The 14,707-nt window shown below is 43.5% G+C and overlaps 1 protein-coding gene across 1 annotated transcript in view; it reads right to left on the reverse strand.

Annotated features, from left to right (window-relative positions):
* Window positions 1–1,583: 1,583 nt before the first annotated feature.
* The window catches only part of GLS (glutaminase), a 59,630-nt gene continuing 46,506 nt past the window's right edge, over window positions 1,584–14,707 (reverse strand). Inside the window, exons 15-18 of the mRNA XM_039555040.1 lie at window positions 3,487–3,548; window positions 2,506–2,582; window positions 2,283–2,346; window positions 1,584–1,915 (exon numbers count right to left, since the gene is read on the reverse strand). Of these exons, the coding sequence (XP_039410974.1) occupies window positions 1,759–1,915; window positions 2,283–2,346; window positions 2,506–2,582; window positions 3,487–3,548 (360 nt within the window). The 3' untranslated portion in view covers window positions 1,584–1,758. The remainder of the gene's footprint in view (window positions 1,916–2,282; window positions 2,347–2,505; window positions 2,583–3,486; window positions 3,549–14,707) is intronic.

Below are 14,707 nucleotides of genomic sequence, written 5' to 3' on the forward strand. Positions count from 1 at the left end.
AGGGAGGCAGTATGGCATTTCAACGAGAGACTGTACAGGAACTTGAAAGGATTTATTCTCAACTATACTGACCTGCTGGGTCGCTCTGGAGAAGTTACTTCTCTCCAAGCCTTAGTGTACTCATTGCTAAAGGAGGGTAATGTGGTTCAGATCATCTTTATAAAGTGCTTGGGCCATTCTAGGAAGAATTTGGGCATTATTTCAAGAGGATTTTGGTGCCAAAACACAGAAAATTTGAACTCTGAGACCTATTAATGACTTGTACACTACATGCTAGGATAAAAACCACCATATACACAATTCTCAAGCACAATCTCCTTTTCCATGTGCTAAATGATTCCTGCCTACAACTCTTGTGCTGAAATTCTTGCCTATGTCCAACAACTGTAGTGTTTTGTGAATATCTTAAGTGACTGCTCACTTCTGAGGTTTTATGCCACAGTACTGGCAGAAGCAATTGCACATGGGACAGGGAGCTGTGGCAATTTTAGACTTCTGTGAACTACAAATACCTGCATCTACGTTTTCCATGACGGGGCACGTGCCACGCTGGCTTCAGTGGCAAGACAATTGAATTCCACTGTTCACCACAAAAGGCATTTACTTACTTGTGCTCCTGGTGCTGAACTCCTGTCCTACACCAGGGGAATCCCAGTGATGCAATATCCTGCTCCCTGGTTGATGGCAGTGCAAGAAGAGAACATACCCAAAAACCTGGCTTATCTCCTGCTCTGCTCCCGTTTTGATTGGCTCTATGCTCCTTAAAGCTGTTTCACTCCATCTGTGTTCCTCACTACAAGCCTAAATGAGCTCAGATTGGCGTGTAGTATTTGGTTTAGTTCTTTGCCTTTCCAGCACTTCCATTGCCCTTGCTGGCTCCTGGCACAGCCACCAGGAGCAGCACCTGTCAGCCCCCCAGGGGTTCTGCTGTAGTGCAAATATACCTGCAAGGAACACCTGCACGGAGTGGAAGCACCCACGTTCCCCAGCCACAGGGAAGTACTTTAGCAGCTGAACATGGAGAGAGAGAGGAGGGAGGCAAGACAAAGGGAACGGAGAGAAACACTCCCAAAACAAAAATCCCACTACACACCGGTGCTACAAGTCACACTCCCCTACGTCATTTGGTCAAACAAACCTTAAAACACATTCCCTGACAAGACTATCTCTAAGACCATTGACAAGTGTCACCTATATACTCTGTGATATTTATAGTATGTAAACAAGGTTGCGTGGAATTCTTTTCTCTATTTTTTCCCAAAGATAAGTGCAGATCCTTACTTAACACACCCAGCCTAAATGTACATCAGCATCCTCAGCTTTCAAAAAACCTCACTGACGCTCATACCTGACAGTACTCTGGCTCATCCTGGCCATACTGGAAACAGAAGGCTAAAGAAACAAAAATTCAGCAGAAAAGTTCCTGACCACGGACTAGAGTTCACATAGAACACAAAAATAAATTAATAGTGCACAGTAAAGCCAACAACAGCTAAATATTTTTATACATCAATTATATGCAGCATGAGGTAATATTGCTCACATTATGGAGGGAGATTCTTAGTTGGTTTTGTTTCTTTTGAAGAGATTGGATTTGTCCTGTGCGTATAGAAACTCCTGCAACGTAACACTGAAGTAACAGAGACTTCTGTAAAATATATACCACTATCAGATAGAAACACACACGCTCTTCATTACTTATGCATACCACAATTAAATAGGTAAGTGATTTGATTCTTAGGATCTAGCTGAAGATGATTATAGTAAGCCATCCAGATTTTTATGAACCGTTCGGTTCTCTTTCCCATCGTTGTTATCCTCTGATGGCGTGTATTGGACCTGATATTCTTGAAGAATTTTGAAAACATCATGGTGTCCAAAATGTAAAGCTTCATCCATAGGAGTGTTATTCCACCTACAAAAAGCAGCACAGTATTTTTAAGATCAGCACGTTAAGCACAGAGCCAAAAAGCACCTCAAATCTAGCTCTTTACATACTGCACTAATAGTTCAGCACACAGACCACACTCAGTTCAGTAACTGTGGAACTACTTCATTAAGCTGAGCATAACCTTTCAAATAATGAAATTATTTGAAAAAGGGCTTAGCGGTTCATTTTTTATTCCTGCTCAGTCTGCAGAACCTACAGAGAATCAGTAGGATCCCATTCCCCCCGCTTCAGTGGACTGGCTCAATACATTCCACTCTTATTTGACAGGCACCTCCTCCTCATGAGGACTACTGGAGCATCTTTCCTCCAAAGCAGCAATAAAAACACTCACCTGTCTTTGGGGAAAGGATTCACTTTGCATGCTTCCAGCAGAAACTTAACAACATCCACATGTCCTACGAGAAAAGCAGTTTTGTGAGTGCATGTACTTCTATATATCCATGTCTGTACAGACAAAAGCAGACACACAGAGACAGCAAAGATGTTCTAAAGCAAGCTGGCCCCCTCCCACAGGCAGACAGACAGACAGCAAATGCTGTGTGAGGAGACAGTACCTTCTGCAGCCGCCACATGCAGGGCTGTCCGTGAGTCGTAGTCTCTTTGCTCCATATCCATTCCTGACAGAGCAAACCTTAAAAAACAAAATAAAATAAAAGAGGTTGCAGAGGCAAGTCTTCCATAATTAAAGCACGTTACTAAACTAGCATGGAACAGTATCGCTCTGCCACAAGAGGATGTAAGCAGCATCACGAGCACATCGGATCTTTGCTGATAATGAAAGGGGCTTTGGCTCTAAAAACCACGTTAGTGCCTCTTTTTTTCTGCTCTTTAGTCGTCATGAAGAAAAATAAAGCATCTTTGCAGGAAACATAACAGTCAACACACCTCATTTAAAATGGTACACGGACAAGCTAAGCCACATAAGGCAAAGGAAATTTATACCAGATGAGAAAATCCCAGTAAGTCTCCCAAGTCGGAAAATCCTGAGCAGCATTAAGGGATTGGGAGAGTTCTTGCTTCACACTATGGTGCCATGGGAGAGCAAAATTGAACTATACACACTTTTCCACCCACTAACTATATTTAGATATATTCTAGCCAAATTAATGTTTATTTAGTCTCCTACCATTATTACTTTAAATTTTGCCAGATTCTCTTCCAGATTTAAAAAGCAAAGCTGATGTCCTAACCTGTCCAATAACCATGTACATTTTCCAACCTGAATTTTTGTGGCACTTTCAGAATTGAGTATTAAAGCAGGTGAGAGTACAGGTAGGATTTTCTGCCAGTACTATAAAAAAATTGGTTAAAGAAATTATTTTACTGTGATCCAAAGAAATGGAACACAGTGGGATTCAAGATAGTGTGAGGGTACTCTTTTTGATGGTTGGGTTTTGGGTGAACATACTCAATCTCTAGCTCATGCAGCTCCATGTCCCCCACACAGACACAGTGCATGTGCATGTTCCTAAATCAACAACAACAGCAGGAACCAAACAAGCAGCATCCTGTTCCCAAACCCCAATGATTTTTACCTCCGGAGTGCAGAAACGTCCCCTGTGTAGGCAGCAAACAGCAGATTTATCACAGATTTCACCTACAAAGAAAGATTAAGTTCCAGTTTACTGATCTTCTTTCCTCAAAAAGAAAACCCAGCATGGCCAGTTGGTCCAGTGTTTATGAACTTGTTAATTGTTCTTGCCTGACCACGTTTTGCAGTACAGCTTGCTTTACTACCAGTACTGCATGGTCTGTCTTTCCAAGGCTGAAGTCATTAAGGACAGTAAAAGAACTAAAACAAATTAATTTCTGCTCTATTGTGGTAAAAAATATGAGCCTTGCTCTATGGGCAAACCGTATTTCTCTCTTCAGTTTCCCAGTAACAAAAGTATTGAATTGCATGGACAGCATCACGCTGCACAACTTATAAAACCATTAACTCCTTTGTAAAGCAAACTCATTCTGGAAAAGTAAGGTTTTTTTTATTATTATTATTAACTGCAAAGATTCCTAATGCCAGGAGAAATCTGTGTCAGCAGAAGAGAAGAAATGATACCTTTTTTCTACATATTACAGATTATCCTTGCATACATCCAACATACAGACTTTCCTCAAATAAACTGTTTTAAGCGATTCTGTTACATAATAAGCAAGGTTTCCAGGCAGACAAAGTTGCATTTTTTTAGATAAATATGGGCTTAAAGCATGATACAGGTAAAGTCTCAGGTACATAGTGCTTTTTCTCAGCTGTATTAATTACTCTAGTAAGAAATGATACTGTCAGGCTACACCAACCTTGTCCCATGCATATTTTTAATACATCCTGGCCATAACAACTCTGCAGGTTTTAACAAGAGCCAAAAATGACAAGCTAGATGGTTTTAAGCATCCCACATCAGCTTCTTTCATAAGCTGACATAGCCACTTCTAGGCACCATTTCACAGTAATTTCCAGTAAACTTTCTAAATGCTGCTTTGCTTTCTGAGTCTACAAAGCTCTGTCGCTGCCACCAGCCAAGCAACAGAGATAAAGGAAGGAGCTGATGCTGCACTGACCTTCTGCAACAAGGAGGAGAAACGAACAGAATGAAAACTCTCCACCCACAAGCAAGTCTCCCACAGATTTCTGCAAGAACACTGGCGTATTTTCACAGGGCCACAGACGAGCCAACATCTGCGCCTCTTCTAAACCAAAGCCACGGAATTGCTTGTTGTTTTTTACACCTCAAATATGCACTGACGCAAGGAGAGACCGAAGCACAAGGAAGAGGAGGCACAAAGGCCAGGATGGAAATACAAAGGGAACACAGAGCCACCCTCACTCCAGCACCCACAAACTCCTGCAGCTCCTTTTAAGTTTGCATTATGAGGGCTGTAAGGCTTAAGATCTGTAGGACTCCCTCCTTTCTCAGGGGCTCTGCCCCCCTGGGCTGTCCCTAAACCTGACTGGCTCCAAAGGCTGGGCCCCTGGTCAGGCTCTCTCAGCTCTGACCCCGCAGCACCTTGAACTGTGGCAAACCTGACATCACGCCCCAGACCCTCCTCGCCAGTGTTACAGAGGACAGGCCTTGAGTGATTCTATTCCTCCCACAAAGATTTTTTTGTTTGGAGTTTCTGCCAAAAGCCAAACCAGTGACCGAGACTCCTCAGCAGGTCAGCAGGGCCCTGCTCCAGAGGCAGAGCCAGCCACCCCAGCTGAGCCCTCCTGCCCCAGAGGCAGCTCCCCATGCTGGGCTCAGCCCCTCTCCAGCCCTGGCTCAGCAGCAGGGCTGCAGGAGCACGGGAATGAGCTCCTGGGAGCAGCCTGCAGGGCTGGGGTCTGCTGCTGCAGTGTCACAGACACACGGACTTGCATCAGCAAGGCCAGCTCAGGGCAGCAACCACCCAACCACACTCCCTGGGCTTTCCATAGGAAACACCACAGCCACGCCGAAATACCAAACCCTCTAACAGAGACAGCATCTGTTACAGGCACCGGGCTGCAGACTAAATGCAGGTGTGAAAGGGGAATTTAGTTTGATAATCTCTACATTTCATCGAGGTGATTCAGGAGCTCTTCTCTGGGAGGAGAAGCTGCTGGGGCCCCAGGCAGACCGGGCTGGCGGCACTCCCATGTTTCAGGTCCTACAGGTGCTGAATACTCTCCCTTTTCAGGATCTGGGATGAGCAAAGGATACACTCTGTCTTTCATAAAAACCATTTCAGAGGCAACTGACCATTTTGGCTGGGATTCTTGATGTTTCTGGGAAATGCAAATATATATTAAAGTAATAAAATAAAAATAGCACACATTCCTCTCTTCAAGAAACAACTTTCCAAGTGCAGTCAGAACCCAGAATCCTGCATTCAGCTGAACATTTTGCTAAAAAGCGATTTTTGTTTTCTATAACGACGTGACAAAATGTAATTCAGAGATTCCTGAGGCTTTGTAACACAATCACCTTAGATCATGTCTCTCAGCAATCTGGGAGAGGTCAAAGCTGCTCCTTCCTTAAGATAAATCAAGTAAAATCAAACGTCACGTTACTATCAAACTGAACTGCTTGACAGATCAAAACAAAAAGAAATACAAGTCCAGACAAAAAGATCTCTGCTTGTTTAGCTCAGAAGGAAATTTGCTCCCTGTCCAATACAAAAAAGTAATGGGATACAAAAAGCAGGAGAAACCCAACAAATTAAGCAGAACAACTATTAGCAGAGTAATTACCCAAAGCTGGTCAAAGAAGAACTCAAGCTAGAACAAGCCAAGTGTGGCCATCATAGCTGAAAAAATCCACTTGGAACAACTTCCTCCAGCTTCTAGAGAGACTTTAATGATTTTATAGAAGAATTAGACTGGATTTGCTACCAACAAAACACACCTTGAACCCCATAACTGCACTCTGCTGTAACAGCAGCATAGTCCAGGCCAAAAAATTAACAGATTTTATAAAGTATGAAATTAAATTGCTAAGAAGGCAGCCATAAACAACAGAAGTTTTACTGAGTTCACATAAAAAGTGAATCTGCAAATACAAAATTCATTTTGAACTCAAAGTAAGAATATACCATCTCCACAAGCATCTTATGGGTCTTCCTTAGTTTTCAAGGAAGCAGCATAATACTAAATCATCATGTAAGAGGTTATCATTTACAGTGAGAAAAACCCACTATGTGAGCAGCACTTGCTGCCATAAGCTTTGTATCTGTGCAGAATCTCACTTAGGCTGCCACAAAGTCAAGTACAAATTCTCTACCCAAAACTCACAGTGTACTAGCTTGAAATAACAGGTTCATTGCAAAAAACATCAAAAGGCAAAAGAAACTCCAAAGTGGCAGCAGCAAACATACGATTTGGGGATTTTTAACTGTAGGGGAGAAAAAAATAGTGAAGATGACAGATGAGCTCTATCCATTCAAACTAAGTAGGGCACAAGGCAACTAATTTAAGTGTTTAGAGACACTGTCAGTGAGTTTCTCACCAAGTGGTTCATGAACATTCAGTGCTGGTGTCTCGATAACTGTACTGGTGAACACAAGCTTCCCTAATGTTTAGAAACAAAGTTCCCCTTCAACCCAACAGCCATGAATTACCTTTTCCTACTGCATGTACTTCCCTAACTATGAAAATTTAATAAAAGGAGAAGGGATGGGGTCCCTTTGCTTCACATGAGCTGGAGGGGTCACACACTGCCATACAGCTGCATGGCAGGATCAAACCCAGACCAGAACTGTTCCACCTTTTGTCAATCAGGAGAGAAAACCTGCGTGCACTGAAGCAGAGCAACTTGGCAGCTCTCTTCTCACCATGCCAACAATACAGAGCACTGCTCACTCAGCTCCAATTAGACCCTCTTTTTACAGCACTCCTTCCTGAGCACTGGGTATAATCCTCGTTATCCAGGCAGTGAAACCAGCAAGGAAAGGTTCCTCAGAAATACTCATGTCACTCAACGGTAAAAATGAGAAACACAGTTTCACTGTCAGGTTAGTAGGTGTTAGAGGTCTTGGACTCAGCAGGACAAAGCTATGAAGGATTCAAGTCCTGCTTCACATCGGCGGTGGCCAAATGACCAACACCTCCAGAGGTACCTCTCCAGCTAATGGTTCTCTGAGTCTGTGGGTGAGGATGTGAGCAGCTCAAGAAAGAACAATCAAGACTGTTGTTGCTCAAGAACTGCACTGAGGTCACGTCAAAGGAAGGAAACAGCCGGACTTCAGAGCGGCAGGAAGTCACAACGCTGCAGCAGATATTTCAGATAAACACGGAGGCCAAAAAGGCAAAAAACGAAAGGGAAAAAACACCATCCGAAAACCCCAAATGGACAAACTGCTACAGCGAGCTACAGCACTGACAGTTACAACGGGAAACTGAGTGTCAAAGCGACTCCTCGTCCAAAGCTTTCCTATCACAGTTATTTTAAATATCTCCTGAGCCTGGTTATGCTGCAAGTTTTAAAGAAGCCTCCTTCAAGCAGCAGTGCTGACGTGAACGGATGCACAGGAACTGCAGCAGGGAGCACGTGGCCCAGCACACAGCAAGTGCAGGCTGTGACCCCCTTCTCTGCAAGCACAAACGACTTGGGCATGACATGAGAGCTTCTGGGGTGGTTTTCAATTGCTCTGTGTACCAACTGGAAAAACTTAATGCAAAAAAGAAAAATTTAACTTCAGTATTAATATGCTGAAGTTACTTATTTCAAGTGAAATGTCAACACATCTAACTGATCTGAAAGGCTTGGCTGGAATGTGGGAATTGCCTTGGTGGAGTATTGGTAACAAAACAGTCTTTCCTTACTTGAGCTGCACACCCAAATCCAGACTTACTTAAATAATCTCATGATGGCTAATAGCAAATGCCCACACAAGACTGAGATCTTAACAGAGACCAGTTTAGAGGATTTTTTTTAAACTGAAGAAAAGCACATCTGTCACTGCCCGGCTCTAACGCCATCCTCAGAAGACCTCTCCAAACCCTTCACAGAGAGCACACTGACATTGCTATTGGCATTAAGATGGGAAATGCAGGCCCAGAGACAGAAATGAACTGCTACGGTCTCGTGGTGAAGGGAGAGTGGCGTGACACCTTCTGCCCACTGCCTTCATCACAAATGCAGAACAAGCACACCTTGAGTAGGAGCCAAACCCAAGCAGCTAAGCACACCAGCGCTGTGCTCTGTCCCTGCCCACGTGTCCCTGTCACCACAGGGCTCTGTCCTGCTCTGCTATCACTGCAATGCCTCCAGCACGGCAGGGAGAGCCTCTGCCCCGCACTGCACTTGGCTCAGGAGAGAAAAGCCAAACAGCTGTACGTGTACAGAAAGCAAATCCTTCAGAAAAAATTAATTTAGCTCAAAGCTGGATTAATTCCATGAGAAGCCCTTAGCTAAAAAGGTCAGTGAATCTGGACTTTAATTTCCTACTGTGCCCTGTTTCCTGAAAATGCTCTGCAATTCCTCTCCAATTTCTTTGAAAACATTACAGAATTAACATTCTGAAAAAAAGTATTACTTCCAACTTTACGTTTCTCCAGATGGCTGAGCAATACAGTCAAGCCCTATAGCTCATAATAGTGCTGCTCAAGGCAATACAAACAAGGATAAATAAACAACTCCCCTAAACTTTGCAATGCTCTTTCCCCGATATTTAGGGATGACGCCCCAGGTTAGACTTCTGAAGAGATGTTCAAAATATTGAGGAAAAAAGGTTTGAATGGATATTGTTTCTCAGGAACATTGCTGTATCTGACCTTTACTGTGCACCAGACCAAGTGTGCTCAGAGGAGACTTTCAAATAGAACAAAAGGAGTTAAAAAGAGAGAGTAGAGCTAGCTGAGAGAACACATGAACCACGCTCTTCTCTCAAATCCCACTTTTTGTGCTTAAAATGGGATGTAATGTTTCCTTCTGGGGAACCCTGCCCGTCTGGCCAACTGGCTTGAATAACCAAGTTTTAAAAGTTCCCCTGCACAGCACAGAGCTGTAGAGATAAACTGGGATTTAAATTCAGCTCCTGACTTCCCTAATGACAGGTGACTATCACACCAACCCCAGGGCCTGATGCACTGGGATCTCAGAATGGGTCCCAGACAAGCAGGGCTCTGGGTTATGTGCTCCCCAGGCTCCTGAGAGGCTCCCAGCCCTAGGAGGGCTGCACAGCAATCAGAATGCAGTCCTGCAGCTCTTCATCAGCACAGAGCACACCAGGGAAATCAGCCCAGCTCGTCTGGAAGTGTCCCCAAGGCACACTTCTCCGTGCCACTGACCCCCAGCGGCGCTGAGCACAGCTAATCTGCACGTCTGACACCCTGGCTGCCTCCCTGGGGCACCTGCGCCCACACCGAGGGTGACACAGCACAGCTCCACAGCTCCCTATTCACACGGAAAATCTGCCAGGTGGCATTTCCAAACAGCGCATCCCAGCAGCACATTGTTCCAGCCAGGAGGCTCCGTGCTTTCCCGCAGCCCACTGGCGGCCACCCACCCTGCCTGGCAGGGGACACATGAGCCCAGGAGCCCCGCACACGCCGGCTCTCCATCCATTGTTCGCAGCACACAGCTAATCCGGATCAGCGCAGCATTAACTCGGAAACGCAGAAATAGACTGCTAAGCTGCCCAAGGTGAGCACTCGTCCAGTGAACGGGGATTAGCAATCCACAGAGGGGACAGACCGACTGCACCACACTCTGCCTATTCCCATGGCCTCTGCAAACGGCCAGGGCCTGACAAGGAAGGCAGGAGCAGAGTTTATGCGAGCCACAAGCGACTGCACAAAGCAATAAAAGCTCCAAAATCAACAGGAATCCACTTTCACAGTAGCACTGTTCAGCTGCTTTTCCTAAAGCTGGTCCCCTGATGCAGGTCATCGGGGCTTGCAGCAAAAAGCAATCCCTCCTCCTGCTCTTCGGAATTTTTAGATGCTTGTTTTATCAAAGGAAAACAATTCTTGAAACCCAAGATGCCAATATAAACTCTGAAACAGCAGCGCTGACCTACAGATACCACGAAAAGTAAATCTAGAGCACAAAGTAAACAATTTAGTCATCCGGTTTTTACACATTGAACTTGTAGCTCACCTATGCTGAAGCACGGCCTTCAGACAGCTTTTTCCCGGCATGTAGGGTTTCAAAATAAAGTAAAAACAAACAGAAAACAAACCCCTCAAACCTGCCCCAAATGAATTTTGGGGTTTCAACTTTGAAACTAGGATGCAGGTAGTAGTCCCTAAAAGGACAAAAATAAACCGGGGCTGGAACTGAGAGTGGAATGCAGGTATCTGTATGTTCAGAAGGATCACTTATTTTACAAACAGGCCAGGTTTGTATTTACATTTAATTTTCAGTAACCTGGAACCTACTCTCCAGTGTCTACATACAAGGCTATTGTTGGGAAAAAAATTCAGACTCTTCAGGTCTAAAAGAGACAGCCATAGTTTTCCTTTAAAATACCATTGTTCAATATGAAGTTGTACTTCGTAGGGAAAGAAATCTCAGTCAAAAGCCTGTTCTTGCAATTGAGCTTCTGCTTTGTCTCCCATGAAATAAAGTAGAACTTATTACCTAAGGGTAAGTAAACCACTTACTTTTCAAAGTAAAAACTAAGACTGAACTACACACAAATACCCAACCAAGCTCTAAGCCCTCCAAGCCCAGCCAAGCATCACCTCCATTTCACAGCCAGGACCTGACCTGTCTGCCCCACTCCATTGCCAGCCACCTGCCAGGACACAGCTCCCAGACTTAAGTGCCATATTTTATTCACTAAATGAATCCCAGACTAGTTTAAGTGACCACCCAGGCAAGGGCTGGCTCTGAAGTAGCCTCAGAGCTCGCCAGTGAGGTTCTGTTCATGAATATTTTTAGGGATGGACAGTCCTTGAAGGCACTCAAAGCAGCCTCTGGATTAAGCCTCAGCATTACCTTATTCCACAGAAAACTCAGTTACACAAGAAGAGGTAATTTCTCTAAATAACTTCCTGAAGCACACAAAAGTAAGGCTTTCAGCAAGTGATCAAATCACCCCATGTACCTCTACAGAAACCCAACACTGACAGAGCCTCCCGCCCTGACTTCAAACAAATACAAGAGTCTTAAGAAATTCTAAAGGTAGAATTCCTTGAAAGAGTCTTTGTTCCCATTACACTATAAATAATTAGCAGATGTGTGAATAAATTAATGCATATACCTACACACATTAAAATATTGATATATTTGAAAATACAGACAAGGCTAGTTGTTACATAAAACTTTAATTTCTTCTTGATGACTTCCACCACCTCTTAGGCTATTTTCTGCACTACTGATCCTTGTTTCCTCATGTAATGTGACAAAAGTGCAAAAATAACTTTAGAATCTGCCAATATCTACTCTGACATGTTTTAAAACTAATACAGGAAACAAGATTTTGTCAGGGTTTTTTCCCAGTCCCTTTTCTAACCCTTGGACTATCCTTTCTTTTCCTCTAGATGGTGCAAGGTCCTCCCTCTTCACAGCTGGGGACAGAGGACGATACCCAGCTCCTTCAGTCTTACGAGCTGTGGGCGCAGCGTTTATTTTTGGACTCAAAGCTGCTACCACGGAGTTTATTTCTGGAGTCTCCCTGGTGGAATTAACTTGAAATGCCTTTTGCACAGCTATTATCCATATAGGTTGTGCTGTTGATAGCAAACTAACAGACTAACAAAACGTCTATTTATTCCTCCCTCCAGTTTCCAGCAGCCCTGCTCAAACACAACCCATGCATATACCAAAAGCTGCTTCTCCCATGAGTGATGTCTAGACTGCAGCCACACAAGAGGCTGTATTTTCATGTATCCAAACACAAAGCAGCTCTAAACCAACTGCACTGCCAGAGCTGCAAAACCCTCAGGCAAGCCAGCACACCGGTTAGTAATTATTTTTACTTAAAGCTGGCCAAAATCCCAGTAGGCATTTAAATGTCTTCTTGCAATTCAACTACTCACACTGCTTCAAATCCAAATCCAATCTTTTAGAATAAAGCTAGTCATTTTCTCCTTCTGACTTCCTACATTTTTGAACTAGCTGGTAGACACTAACAAAAAAAAATTTTTTCAATGGTCCTGAAGTGTCTATTTAAAATCCAAAAACAGAGCGAGGAGTTTTGACTAGGTTCAGTTCAGATACAGGAACATTCAAACAAGCCTGCACCAGTAGCTCAGTCTTGGAACTTGTCACAGAAGCCGTGCATGCAGCTGAATGTAAGAAATAAATAAACCAAATATATACACCAAAGATTTCTCTTGACACCAGGACCCTTTCTCCAGCCTAAGAAGAGCTGTCAGCCTGCTTTACTGGCAAACAGACGGGCTAAGGCTGCTAAAGGAGAAGTGCAGCTTTCCTGGAGGGAAGGCTGAGCAGAGGTGGTTTGCTCCCCTCTTCCACCCACTGGCATCAAATGGATTTCTACCATTCATATCTCTCTCTGATTCAAACCTTTTCAAGATAAGTACTGGATTATGCCACCCAAAATTGCAAATAATTAAGAGTATTGATACCACATGTTACAGTAACCTGCATTTCCTTGTCCATCTCTGCCTGAAGTCCTTTTTTTGTCAAAATACTTTAAATTAATGGAGGTATTCAAAACCATCTCAAAATGATACTTACTAACAACAAGCACAATACCATAAGTGCTTGTTTCTTTTTTTCTTCTCTGTTACTGTACTAGTTTGCATAAAATGGAAAGAGCTTAAGGACACAGGAAGCAGTAACTGTGAGCAGGAGGTACTTTTCCTCCAATCACATTTGGAGCCATGAAAGACAGAATTCATCTCTTCCAACACCAACCTCTTGCTCATAAGATGGCCATCAAGTGGACACAAATTTCTGGAAGGAGTTTGTAACACTGGTATTTCTCAACACATCATCTCTCTACCTGTGAACTCACCCTGAACACTATCAGGTAGGAGGTGCAAGCTCTTCAAGTGTCCAAAAATATCCTTTGACTCATACAGAACAAAGCAAGAGCCATAGGTAGGACTGAGCTCAGTTCTGCAATTAATTCAGCCAATGCATGCTCAGAGATTATTACATTTAATTATTCTAATTTTTAAATGCTAAATGAGATTTAGAATCTTGTAAATGAAATTTGAAATCATCTATCTTTCCAATATAGTTTGTGATTCCACAACTGTAGTCTGCTTCATGCTATGTTTGGTTTTACTCAAGCGCCTGAAATACAGAACAGCCCTTGATGACGGCAAGCGACGGAAGCAGAGACCTTGTTTCATGGCAACACACACTGGGAATTTGCAATGCCTTGTTATTTACAGTTCTGAATATTGATTAATTCTGAAGTATTAGTAAACTGATGCTGTTTAAATTACAGGTAAGACTATTTAATTACGATGAATTAAGAGTTAAGTAATTAAAAAAAATGTTTACTAGAGTAAGTGAAACATCTACTTACCTTCAGTAACTGAGATTCTTTCAGAAAGCTCATGCCCATCTATTCCACTCCCGAGATGTGCAAACCCCACAGGGTGAGCCAAGGCTATTCTGGCCAGCCATATTCCTGAACTGCCCCACTCCTGCCTCTGCCTCCCCTGATGGAGGCAGAAGAAACAACCATTCACTAATCCTGACTCCGGAACATGATATCCAAAGGTGGAGAGTGGGTCACACAAAGCAAAGTGTAATTGGATCCTTGCATACAAGCCTCTCCCCCAGGAATCAGGGAATTCCAAACCAATTTAACTAGCAAATATTACATAAGAACGCCCAGGGTGTGTAGATGGGGCAGTTTCTCCTTTCCAGTGCCATCATCATGAGCAGGACAGCAGGAAATGTTGTGGGAAGCAAACTAGGTTTGTATTTCTCCTTTCTAGCAGATAAAACCAACTAATGATGAACTGGGTTCAAGGGGTACACAGAAAAAATTCCCACAGAAATCAGAGCTCAAGATTCAGACCAACTGACTCCATCAGTATTAGATCCCAAGAATTTGTAGTTGGAAGAAACTTCCAGGAAAAACTGCCTGGTATGAAGCGTCAAGAACAGGTACCAGGATGGACCCAGCCAATATTGCTGTCACAGATATCCCGGAACAACAGATCATCCTAAATATTTCAACACAGAAGGCCTTACAGTACCCAATGCTGAAGCTTCAGCAGTGCTCAGATGATAATGTCGTGACTGGAGAGCTTCCCTGCCTGTGCACATGTGTGCCTGGACAAACAGAAGAGCCTGGCAGAAGAGGAGCTGATCTCAAGAGCTACTCACTAACAATTTCTGACAGATGTCTTATACTCTGCTTCAT

The sequence above is a fragment of the Corvus cornix genome, chromosome 7 (genome assembly GCF_000738735.6).
Source record: "Corvus cornix cornix isolate S_Up_H32 chromosome 7, ASM73873v5, whole genome shotgun sequence".
Lineage (NCBI taxonomy): Eukaryota > Metazoa > Chordata > Aves > Passeriformes > Corvidae > Corvus > Corvus cornix.